The sequence below is a fragment of the Manacus candei genome, unplaced genomic scaffold, assembly GCF_025592945.1.
Source record: "Manacus candei isolate 608988 ecotype Guabito, Panama unplaced genomic scaffold, ASM2559294v1 h1tg000050l, whole genome shotgun sequence".
NCBI classification, from domain to species: Eukaryota; Metazoa; Chordata; class Aves; order Passeriformes; family Pipridae; genus Manacus; species Manacus candei.
Window position 1 is genome coordinate 1,746,695 of NW_026138098.1, and position 12,651 is coordinate 1,759,345.

At 45.0% G+C, this 12,651-nt stretch overlaps 1 protein-coding gene across 4 annotated transcripts in view; it reads left to right on the top strand.

Annotated features, from left to right (window-relative positions):
* The window catches only part of GRK5 (G protein-coupled receptor kinase 5), a 153,772-nt gene that overhangs the window by 86,370 nt on the left and 54,751 nt on the right, over positions 1-12,651 (top strand). For 2 of the 4 annotated variants that reach the window (XR_007906768.1, XM_051800384.1), the window contains exon 3: positions 10,953-11,065. The exons of 1 other annotated variant lie outside the window; for it this stretch is intronic. Coding sequence is in view for 1 of the 3 variants with exons in the window: in XM_051800384.1 (XP_051656344.1) it covers positions 10,953-11,065 (113 nt within the window). In the remaining 2 variants the exon portion in view is untranslated. Of the gene's footprint in view, positions 1-9,569; positions 9,948-10,952; positions 11,066-12,651 lie in introns of those variants that run through there. One more of the 4 variants, XM_051800385.1, reaches the window with a different exon arrangement.

Below are 12,651 nucleotides of genomic sequence, written 5' to 3' on the forward strand. Positions count from 1 at the left end.
ACACAGGATGTTGCTGGTGAAGCCACAGCTTGCTCTAAACACCTGAGCACCAAAAAGCCGTATACGGCATCTACCCTCTCCAATGTGGAGGTCGGCAGGAAGGCACGAGCACAGAGGCTGCTCTACTTGGCAGAATTGAAAGGGCAGATCTAAGTGGCTGCCCCATAAGTGATCCTTTTCACCATCTCTGAGCACCTCTCCACATTTATGGACACACAGCTGATGCTTCACCCGGAGAAGGCAGTGTCACCAAGCTGTTAAGGGGCAGTGGGAGCTGTTGCAGAGTTCTCAGTTTTAGCCTCATCCACCCCACCTCCCTGTACATTCTTGACCAGAATAACTTGAGGAGGGGTTTCTCAAAGGACTAATGGCATCCAGTTGTGATGCTGCTCTTACCACACCAGAGCTGCTCCTTGCCATGTGTCACTCTGGTATAGAAGTTTATGAGATAACCACATTTAATTTCAATAGGTTTTTTAATACTCTGCTTATTTTCTAAAGCAGTGTGTGCAGATATGCTGTTGATATGCTTGAGTGAAGCAGTGTCTTAGTGGATCAGCAGCTCTCTGGAAGGGTGCTGGGAACACTTCAGACAAGCATTAGGATCTCATTTTTTGATGTTTTTCTTTGGATCTAGCATGTAATGCAAGGGGATGTTGAAGTATCCTCTTCCAAGTGAGAAGAAAAATGTCTAATTTTTTTTTTTCAACATCTAAATACCATATCACTATCACCATATCACTATGAGGTAGGCAACCCTAGCTGGAGTTCCTCTTAATTTTGTCTTCTGTGTGCTGAAATTCTTTTAGTAATTTTGGAGGTGATAGACTGGGCTTCTTGTTTTGCAGATCTGAACACCATTATTTTGTGTTCTTGAATACTTGTGGCTGTCTGTTGAAATGTAGGAAACAAAATGTTACAGGGGAAAAAAAAACAATTCAAGGGTAAGATGGTTTTCATATGACAGTGTGAAACTAAACTGAGAAATAACAGGGGGGAAAAAGAGATAAACTGGAAAAATGCAAACATTAGAATAACCTTTAAAACTGCAAAAGTTCTCGGGTAATTTCCCTATGACAACCTAGTTTTCATAAGAATAAACTGGAAGTTCACTCAAAAATTGCCTTTTTTTTTGGTAGACCTAAGTACGACTGTTCATGGTTTTTGTGTCTGGGCACAACCTGCCACACTCTCTGCATCCATTGCAATAATTTAGTATGAAATGGTTCTTGGTACTGCAGACTTCTGTCAAGGAGAAAAAAAATACTTTCCATTGGCAATACCCTTTTGTACAAGTTCCTTTCAGTGCATTTGGGTTTCTAAATGACTTTAAAATCTCTTTTGCACTCCTCCTATCAATTTTACTCAGCAGCTCAGCTCCTTCACGCCCACTCAGAGGGGGCTGTCACTCAGCAGGCAGTGAAATCAGCCTGTCAATATAAACCAAGGCAAAATCAGTGTCTGTATTATAACAAATAAACCACTTGTGGTTGAGCAAAATATCCAGTTAAGTGGTAATTTAGCAGTGTTGTCAGAGGTCAGTGATACCCTTAAAGTTGGTGCGGGTCGATTATATTTTCCAGTGTATTATTTTCTGTGATTATTAAGGTTGGTGGTTGAGCTTATTTTGCAATTTTTTAAAAGCTGGAATTGACAAACACTTATAAAATAAGTGGAGTTTTACCAGCGTGGAGTTTTGTTGTACTTGAGGTTTGGGGTTTCAAAACACCAGGAGAAAAAATGGAACAAAAAGGAACAAACAAAGAAAAAAAAAAAAACAATCAAGAAAATTTAGCAATGAAGTAACAACTAATAGCATCTGGTATTTTGTTAGAGGAATCACTAATAAAAGGGCTGAGATGCTTAGGACTTGCAGTGAGCATTGAACAGCATGCAGAGTAAGTAATCCCCGTGAATAGTTTTATTATGTGCCTGGGAGTAACGTGTTCTGCTTAAATATGCACTCACAGAGTGAGTGCTGGTGGCTCTGTGCATTCTGCCATCCTACTGACCTGGTAAAAGTGTAGTCTTGACAGCTGCTTCTACCTGGGCTAGTTTAGAAGTCAAAGAGTAGTTTTGCAGAAGTCTTTTCGCCTTGAGAAAGCGATTCACAAGATGTCTCCGTTGGTTTCCTGGAACCGAGGTGTTTATTTTGTGCTATGTACAACAGCAACAGCTCTGTAGATTTCATAACCTTCAACATTCAAATCGCAACTTCTACTGAAATTTTCTTTCAGCGAGTGTTACCCAGAATTTCACCAGGCAGGAGTCTAAATAACAGCACTAGACAGAAAATAAGTTTGGTGCTTCAGTTTAAATCTTTCAGGCTGGATGTGAAAGTTCCAAACGAAAAAATGTCAGTAGCTACTGTCTTTGAGAGCAAATCATCCGGTTCTGTCGTTCCCATCCAAAGCAGAACAAAATGAGAACAACCAAGTGTTTGTTCCCCGAATTTCCCAGGGCGTTTCTGAGGTGAGCTTTCACATTGCTTTGAGGGTTTGTTTTTTTTTCCATTCCTCTGGCCTTGCCACAGAGACATTGTTGAAAGTCGTTGGAGAAGATAAAGTCCTTTTCCAGCCGGGGTGGTGGTCGGGGTTATGCTGTGGGCAGCCCTTCCCCTGGGGCTGCACGAGCACCACATTAAAGTGCTGGGAAATTGTGGTGGTGGAACATCTTCTGTGATCAGTGTGGAGTAGTTTGGAAGCCCACCATGCCCTGGATACCTTTGTGACTGGCCACGAAGGCACCGCGCCCAGGAAACCTCACCTGCTGAAGCTGCTCTTGACCCTGCAGGATCTGCAGTTTGCCTTTGAACACAGGGCTGGGGCAGTGACCCATATGGAAAGGATGCTGTTGCCTGAACCAGTAACTTTTAGAAGATACCATAAGTGTTCGGGGAGGGCTGGAATAACTCAGCAGAGTAACTCAGATTTCGTTGGGATGAGAATTTATCTTCCACTGGTGAATAGCCTGTCTCAGGGCAGAGCATTCTCTCTTTGCCATCTGGCTGTGCTCCTGGCACAGGGCTGGGTGACCAAATGTCTCCTCTGAGAGAGCTGAGGGTCCCTCCCAGGCTCTGGACCCCACTCATGTTTTTCTATGTGGTGACAGCGTTGAGCTCACAGGATCTGGTTTGATCCTCCTGCTACTGCTGCCACAGAAAGGGTGGGTGGGTTGTTATCCCTCCTGCCAAAATCTTTGTCCAAAATCAGCAGAGCCACATACGCCTTCTGGTTCAAGTGCAAACATATTTATGCAACTGTTTGTGGGATTTGACTTTCAAATAGATTTCCATGGGCAAGCTTCAATACAGCTGCTTTCAGAAAACAAATCAGAAGATCCATATATATCACCAAAGTGTATTTAACTGTGAATCTGTTACAATATTCTCCAAACATTTTTTCCATTTCGGTCCAACTCTAAGGTTTAGACTGTTTCCATCTTCAGTGTAATGCTGCTGTGATGTGTGGAGTTTATCTCTGTAGCCTAATAACATGAAAAGAGTGGAAATAAGGAAAGTTATACAAAGCAAACGCTGTCTGCATCTGAATAATTGCATTAGATGTTCGATGATCAGGAGATTAAATTATGTTTGTTTAAAAAAAAAAACGGCTGACAAGCAGAGAAAATTAAGTTGGCAGGACTTAAAACCAGTTTGGGGTAGTTCCATTGTCTCAAGTAAGCTTGATTGCATTTGTATTTTTAATTAATTAAACTTGGATAGTCAGTGCCAAAGCAACGCTTGCTGTAACAGCATAGACGAGGGTCTCCAAGTATTTTGTAGAAAATCCTAAATTCAAAGGGAAAAAAATCAACCAAGGCCAAAAAATGTGTTCTCCCCAAGGACTTCCTATGTTAGGTCTTGAGCTTTCTGCAGCAATGAAGGCCTGGTTTGAACTGCAGACGTAGAATAAGGAGTCTAAAAAGCCATTATCTTGTCATAAGTCATAACAATTTCCGTATTTTATTAAAAATAAGGAAAACAGATGAAATATTTATGGTGAGAGAGAGAGTGTGCTTTTTGCCCCCAGCAAGAGAACTTCATCACAGCCCTTGGCTTCAGAATCCCCGTCCAGCACCTGCAGGGCTCTGGGCCTGCCAAGGTAAACACTCTCCAAGACAGAGGCTGCGCCATCATTTTTAATCTCTGTGAAGTGCCAGGTGAAGTTCTGGAGCAGTACAGTGGTTAATGTATAAAAAGACTCTGCTGTGCTCTCTTGGACTGGATTTCCACTCCGGGAGTTTGGATTTCAAGTAAATAGCAAGGAGCCACGGGGCTGTCCAGCAGCACTCTGGGCTCACACACTCTGATGTACTTGTTCTGGCCACGCTGCTTTGAGGGAGGGCAGTGCCTTTAGCCCCATTTTATAAATACAATGTGCCACTGAGATCTGCAGGGCACAGAATATTGGTTGTACTGGTAACTGAATTCCCACGGGAGCCTAGATGCTTGATCAGGCTTTTAGAACATGACTGACTGCCACAGTTCCTAGGAATTTGTGAATGAGCTGCAACGTGGCGGTTTTATTCCTGTCTTGTGTTCTCTGACCATCTGGATTGCCTCACTTCTTAAATGCATTGCTGGAGACAGGGCAAGTGGAGAGTCCTCAGCATCTCGACAACAGGTTTCCATCTTAAAACAAACCTCCCCAACCCAACAACAACAAAAAAATCAACAACAACAAAAAAAACCCCAAAGCAAACAACCCCCAAACCCCAGAAAACAACTGACAAGAAGGACAGGAAACTTCTCTGTTGTTGCTTCAACCCATTCCTGCAGCGTTCCCAAGTAGGCACCATGAAAAAGAGATCCCTCACTATGTTACTGTACTTGGCCAGGTTCTACAGTTTAAACAGAAATATCCATGTTTCTTCATCAGAAATGGTCCTGTATTGGCAGTTTCTCAAAGAGAATTGCAGTTTTTCACTGCAAGTACATGGGTTCCCAGCAAGGTTCATGAAGTCCTGACTGGCCATGACACCTCCAGGGCTGAAAACCATTGAAAAATAGGAAGAATAAGAAGGTAATAAGTGAGTCTACGGAAGTGTTAACACGGCCCATCTTTGGGTCTTGCTTTTGAACACAAGGATTATCTTTTGTATTGAAGCACATTTATTAGAGATGGAAAACTGCCCTTTGTAGAATGCAAGAGCTGATGTTCCAGCTTTCCAGACTATTCTGAAATACAAGAGCAACACAGACACTGTTAATAATGCAATCAAAGCAATTTAAATCCTTTTAAAGCATCCACAAAGGGTCCTTTGATAAGAAGCAACTTTCATCAGCCTGAAAGACTAGGCAGTTTAGTATGTGCTGTTGATTAAGTTTATACGTAGAAAGTGGTAATTCCACTTTTGGCTGGAGAAGAGCAGCAGTAAATTATAAGACATCTTTATAAGCACCACTGTTAGACTTGCTGGTTTTAAATGAAAAATGCATTTATATTAATATAGCTCTAAATGGGGTTATTCAGTGTTTAAAGATGCAATTTGTTTTCCATTAGTACTCTGACTGGACACAAAGCAATTCTGCAAATTCTGCTTTGGTGTTCCTTTTTTGACAAAAAGAAGGAAATTGCTACAAGTACACAGTGTATGATGGGCTGTGGGAATCTGTTTAGTTCAGTTGTGCTGCATATTTTTTAATCTTGCTTTTAGTTCTTGCCTTTGCCCTCCATTTCATTGTGTGCCCCTGTAAGGGAGCTTACATGAAGAAGGCAGAGATGGGGAAAAAAACCCAGAAGTGGTTTTAGATTTGGGCTGAGCTGGTTAGGATCTCTTTTAGCACATTTCCCCTGAGTTGATTGAGGAGGGAGGCGTAAATTCTGGGACATCTCTAGCTGAGGTTTCCATCCATCCCAGGAATGGTGGGAACCATTTTGACAGGCATCAGGCCCTTGGAAAAAGAGAGTTTTCCTTTTGGTGTGCCAGCTGTCTTGGGAACTGACTGCTGGCCCCTCAGGCTCTGATGCTGCTTCTGTTGTCCAGCCTGAATTCGTACTCAAATGCTTTCTTCTTCCATTAATTTGGTGTGGCTTCTGTTGTTCTGCACCAAAGCAGGTGAGAGGAAGAGAGCAGCAGACAAATAATAGACTTGGAACAACATCTAGAGGACTTTGATTCACCTTAAAGAAAGAAAATAGTGAGGGGGAAGATGAGTTCTTGTCTTGGGTCATGGAGCATGAGCAGGAAGTGAACAATTAAGTCTTCCTAGATCCTCTTTGGGGTTTCCAGATGTTAAAGAGGATTTGTTTGGTTTGCTTGTGGGGTTTTGTTGTTGTTGTTTTTTTTTTAGGCAGCAGAATTACTTTGCACTTGGATCTTAGTTTTCTTCCAGGCTGATTTAATGCCAAAGATAGCAGAGAAGGATGGAGAGACCAAATGTTCCTGTGCAGCAGCATGGTGCCTTGTCTTCTTGGCCATTCTCCATGCATTTCTTTGAAATATCTTCTCTTGGGATTCCAGTGTGTTGGAAAATAAAATGCTACTTAATAGATAGTACAGAAGTACAATCATTGGCCACACCAGCAATGGCTAAAAAGCCAAAAAGATGTTCCTGGCTCCTGTAGACCAGAAAACTGGGATTTAAACTGAGCTCATCCCTCCCCACAGACGTGTACAGGAGGGAGCCTCACCAGCTGACTGCAGGGGTTGGATTAGCAGCCCTTCAGAATGAGTTGCAGAAGTGCAACTTTTTATAGCAGTCTCACTTAGACACCTGCAGTTTACACTGAATATCAAAAAAGACTGGTTTTCAGCCAAGAGTCATCACCCAGTTTTGTAGCTCAGCACTAACCCATCAAAACCCACAGGTATACTGCAGATGTGAAAGAGGAGGGGGCACCTGGTCTCTCTGCAGACCACTGTTTATCTCCAAATTGGCTAAGGTGGTATTTTGAGCCAGCCAGAAAATGCAAGGTATTTAAATGGGGAATTAAGACAAAAAATCTTCACAAGGCACAGGGTGGTTTTTATCTAATTCAAATGTTAGATTTTCCCCCCTTTTAGTTGAAAGTCAGGGATTTTGTCATCAGCAGCTTTCGTTACCTTGTGTGGTGTTTTTCACTTCATCAGTGGTATATTTGATCAGTATGAAATTTTATTAATAGGATTATTTGTCCTAGGCATGTGCTCAGATCTTTTTCTGAATCTTTCCAAGGTATCTGTTGGGGAACATATCTGGCCATAGGCTTTGAATGGTGATGGAGTATTCTGGGCAGGTGTAACTATTTTGGTATGTTCTCAGTGCTGGGTGCTCTAAGAAATTAGTATTTCAATACATAAGCTGTGAGGTGAAGGGGGAAATGAATCATTAGAATTTAGAATAAACACCATTTATCTTTATTTATCTTATGAATGTTTATGACGGCATTTTGTGTAATACTTTTTCTATATTAATCTGTGTTGTTACTCAGTCAGAAAGATAAAGAACTCACTTGCATGTGCACGTTGTTTGCCAGGGATATTTTCTAAATAAAGAGTTTGGCGTCAGTGAGAAGTGTCTGCTTTCCCAGGGCTTTGACCCACCCAGCTTTTCACCCATGTTTTGGGTGACTTTGCAGGTGTTAAACAGGATTCCACTGAAGCAGGAGGGTCTGACTACCAAAGATATCGCTCTCAGAGCTGTTTTAGTTACACTTCATCATCTTAAGCATATGGTTTCACTTCCAAGTGTTTAACATTTCCATTTCCTCAGGAAATCATTCCTTCTATTTTTTAAACTTTTGAAACTGGATGGATATTTTTGCTGGCAGGCAGACCCGAGAGCGACACAGCGACCAGCCCCAGCCCCAGAGAGCCCCTGGCTGTGGTACCCACCAGCCTCCCCATCCTTCCCCTCCTGCAGCAGCTCCTGAGCACGGCTGGGGGTGCTTCAGCCAGGTCCCTGGGGTGCAGCACGCTGTTAAAACACTCCTGCTTTCCTTACCCTAGTAAAACTACCCACTCCTTTTTTCAGCTTTAGCTGGGAGAGATGTTTTTCTTTCTCTGTCCACTCTGGGCCCATGCATCCCAAGAATTAGTTGAGCACAGACTGCTTTAGCTGATTTAGTGAGGCCAACAGCGAGATCGGGGCCTAAGAAAATAGTTTGTGTCACCTCCAAGGAATGAAAGCATTTTCATCCCGTGTTTGTTGTCTGTGTTGGTATATCCAGCAGTCACATGCACATGACGGAGGAGTGATGGCTCCAGGGGACTGCTCTGGCTGTTGTGTTTTCAGGGATTATTTCTGGTATTTCCTTTTTCCTCACGGCGAACGGGTCACCCCCTCACGTGCTGGCCAAGTTCTGTGCCATAGGAGGAAGTCTGTGCTCTCATCTTCTTTATGGTGCATTTACCCACATATGTCATAGTGTTTAGCTGCTGGTTTTCTTTTCCTGCTGTGCTGTGAAGTGCAGTTATGGATGTGCAATTTGCACGCTCATCTGGCTGGTATCACTGGCCCTTTTGTGAGAGGATCATCCTCTGCTGCAGTGAGTGTCACCATGTCAAACAACTCTGATAAACTGACTGCATTCTGTACAACGAGCGCTGTCGCTGTGTATCAAATAGTGCTGTACAAGAAAAAATGTAGAGCAAACCAGCTGATTAAAGTGTCTGTTCCTTTCTGTTTTACTCCTGTTACAAATACAGACAGTCACAGTCTTTGCTCTGCTTGTTTAGCAGGAGGAAGCTTGCTGTGGGCTGGGGCTCCTGGAGGCATTGAGTCCTACCATGAGCAGGCAGGGCCTATATTTTATTCTTACCCTCTCAAGAGTTAGTCAAGGGAGCAGAAAGCATCATCAGGCAGATGTAGTTAAACCTCCAGACCTCCCAGGAGAGCTCACCTGAGCTGCTCAGGCTCTGGCTTCATGCTGGCCCCTGGGGCACTGTGAGTTGCTGTTTGGATCTGCTGACTCTTCCCTAACTGTGTCTGCACACCCCTTCACCTTCTCACTAGAAATGCTGCTCAGTCAAGCAGCACAAGCTTGCACCACTCCCAAGGACACCCCCAAGGCTCCTCCATACCCCAGCAAGCCCACTGGCTTTCTTGCCACGTGGATCTGTGTCATGATGTTCCGAGCTGAAGGCTCCAGCTCGTGCAAACAAACCAGTGCCACAGGGTTGCTGCTGATAGCTAGACAGACTGGAAGTCAAGGTAGGATTTGCACTGATTTCAGTCCAGTTTTACTTGCAAGAGAGTATCAAAGCATTGCAGCCTTCTGGATAGACTGAGTGATATCCTGATCCAAAATGGACTGGCAATGCCAGCTAAAAAAATGATGCTGGTACGTTGTCCCAAATTGCTTCAGAAGACCAGACCAGAGCAGGACCACCCTGAATTAAAAGCCCAGTTCAGCTGGTCCCAACTCATGTCTCCAGTGGCCACCCTCTAAGTGCTTCAGGGGCCAGTTCCTGAGGTACAGCCACACCTGCACCCTGGTGCAGCACTGGGCAACTCCCTCCTTCCTCTCACGAGAGGAGGCCTTGGGTGCTCCTACCCTCCTGTCCCACAGAGCAGCAAGTCCAACACCTCATACAGCGTTTTGTGATCAGGACAGATGTACTCAGAGGGTGGTGAAGCCCTGGACCAGGTTGCCCAGGGAAGCTGTGGATGCCTCATCCCTGGAAGTGTTCCAGGCCAGGTTAGATGGAGCTCCAAGCAACCTGGTCTGGTGGAAGGGGTTGCTGCCCATGGCAAGGGTATGGAACTAGGTGATCTTTAGGATCCCTTCCAACCCAAACTATTCCATGATTCTATGATGTCCTGGTTTTGCAGAACATGATCCCCAGGGACCTGTGATAAGTGAGCCCTTTGGCTGGGTGCCTCCATGGCAAAGGTGAGCTCCATCACAGACATTGCCTGCATCCCTGGAGTGCACGGAGCTGAAGGGCAAAGGGGGAATAAAAGACATTGCAGGAGCCACTCCAGGCCCGAGAGAGAAGTAACCAAGGCACTGACAACTTGTGTGGGTTTCGTATGTCTGTTTGCAGGGCTGTGTTATGTGTTTAGAAGCTGGTTGTTTCCATAATAACAGCAAGTGCCATATGGCAGCGAGGAGGGTGGTGAGAAGAACGCCTAAGGAAACACAGTATGTTGTTTGACATGTGTGTACTTCTAGAGGAATAACGTGTCTCAAGCAAGTAGTGCTGTTCCAAGCAGGCTAGGGGAATTTTCTTCTCTCACCAGAAAAATATCCAAAGCCCTCAGCATTTGTCCTGGTGCAATGCCAGTTAATGACGCCTGCCCTTCGTCCTTGTTTTCCTGCAGATAGTCCTTGTGATGGGCAAAGGACCTCTTGCTTTACTGCAAGTGATGGTTCTGGATGCACCAGCACAGGGGAATGGCATTTAAACATGGAGTTTAGGAGGAAATACTGTTCTATAAGGAGTGCTGTGTGGAACTGAAACGAGCCAGATGCCATATGCTCCATCCATTCCTTAACACTCAGCAAGTAAATAGCAGAAATTTTAAAACCTTTGAAAATGCATAGTTTATACTATAATTGTTTAGTACAGAGTGAGCAGAGCATCTCCAGAGATTAGGGGCACTTTAGTGCGTATCTAGAAAGCATCCAGGAAAGTCTCCACAAATTAAATTTTCCTGCCCTTTAATGTATGACTCACATTTCAAGGTCTTGTAATTTGCTCCCCACGTTCTCACAAACATCACCAGTACCTTTGAATACATTTCCACCGCAGGAAAATATGGAATTATTTTTTCATAAGACCTGAATGGCTTTTGCCTTTTGCCAAAATGAATTCCACAAAATTCAACCCCCCTTATTTGAGTCTTAAAGCCATTAATTATGTTTGTATTTGGATACCTGAAATGTGGTGGTGGGGAGAAGGATGTTGTTCTGATTTGAGGTCGTAGTTCTGCACTCATTTGCAATTCTCTAAACTCCTGAACAGTCCAGAAGACAAAGCTCTTCTCATTTTCATGCTTCTCTTCTTCTCTTTATTGCCTCTAGAGAGAGATTACTGCAGCATATGTGAAAAGCAGCCGATCGGAAGGCTTCTCTTTCGGCAGTTCTGTGAAACTCGACCCGAGCTCGAGTGCTGCATTAGGTTCCTTGACTCGGTGGTAAGTCAATTCTTGTGATATTTCGGGGTGCTTCCCAACGCTTTCCTGACAGAGGAGACTCCTCTGACCTGTAGGAATCCCTTTTTTGTGGGCTATGAGGGCTGGCCCCATCAGCAGCCCAGCATCACTGGCAGTAGAGGGGCAGTGCTGCCTGCGGGGTTGGTGCCAGCCTGGAGGGACACCAGAGCAGGATGAGGACAGGCACCCCCCCAGTGCTGGTGTGGCCTCCCTTCATGTCAACTCCTGAGCTGCTGTGAGTAATGTCTTCTGATGTGGGTGAAGCCTGAAGTGCTGGGAGGCACTGGGAGGAAAGGGAAGGTGATGAATGGACTGACAAGAGAGGAATGTGATAATGCTAATATCTCTTACCAAGGCTTTTCATCTGTAGACTTCAGGGTGATTTACAAAGGATGTCCTGAAAATTACCTTGTTTTTTCAAATAGGAGAGCAGAGGCACAAGGTATAGAAGTGACTTGATTGAGATCACTGGGGAACAAATCTCCATTTTCCATCCCAGTGAGCCACTGAGCAATGCCCCCAGCCCCGGGGGGACCTGACGCTCTTTCCCAGTCTGGCAGCACTTGGCCATGTGCACTGCCAGCTGTTCACAGTGGAAAAGTCTCCCAGTGACTTTCTTGCTGGGAACCTGTGAAAGGGGAGGTGTTGATCAGCCAAAAGGCTAAATCAAAGCAGAGAGGAAGATGAACTTGTCGCTGCTGAGTGTGAGTGTCCATGGGGCTTCACTCCCTGGTTAACACTGACAGGGAAAAGCAAAACAGTGCATACCAACAGGATAAAATTGGTGTGTTTGTACTGTGGTGGTGAAGGTATTCTGAAGTATAGGGAGATGTGAGGATTGCACTTAAGTTGTAAAAGTAACAGTCTGGAAGGGGACATGTGGTCTCTTAAGGTTTATGTCAGTACTGCAGTAACTACAGCAAATCCACAGCATCAGAGAAAGTGTTGGATAAAGTCCTATTCCAATCAGGTTTAGCCAGTCATGACTTCTACCTGTTATTCCTAGCACTGGCTGTGATTTTCTCCAGTGAAAGGTGTAACCACCAAGGTACAGGAAACATCTGACAAATGCTCTGTGCAGCTGTGCTCAAGGCCAGCAGGCAGCAGGGTGCTTCAGGTACCCTGGATGTGTTTGTCCTGCACCAAGCCAGCATGAGACACCACCCACTCATCTCGGGGAAGGCACCCCACAGAAATGGCACACAGGGTGTAACACCTGCAGCCCCGAGGGGGTGGGTGATGGCCATCCCTCTAGGAAGCTGCAGAAATCCTTGGGGAGACAGTCACAAAAGGCTACTTGTAAGTGGTCACCCTCAGTCTGGGGAGGGTTGGCAGGGCTCTGCTCTTTTCTCACGCCTCCTCTCAGCAGCAGGCACCACATTTTGGTTCCAGCAGCGCCCAGGGGCTGCAGAGAACAAGCCCCTGTTGTGTGAGCCCTGCATACACACTCGGGGCATCCCACTGACAGCAGCAATAACATCTGGGCACAAGCAAACATCTCTGTCGGCCCCGGTGCCCCCCGGCTGCCCGGCCACCCTCGGGCTCTGGGAATTGAGGGCACTGTGTCA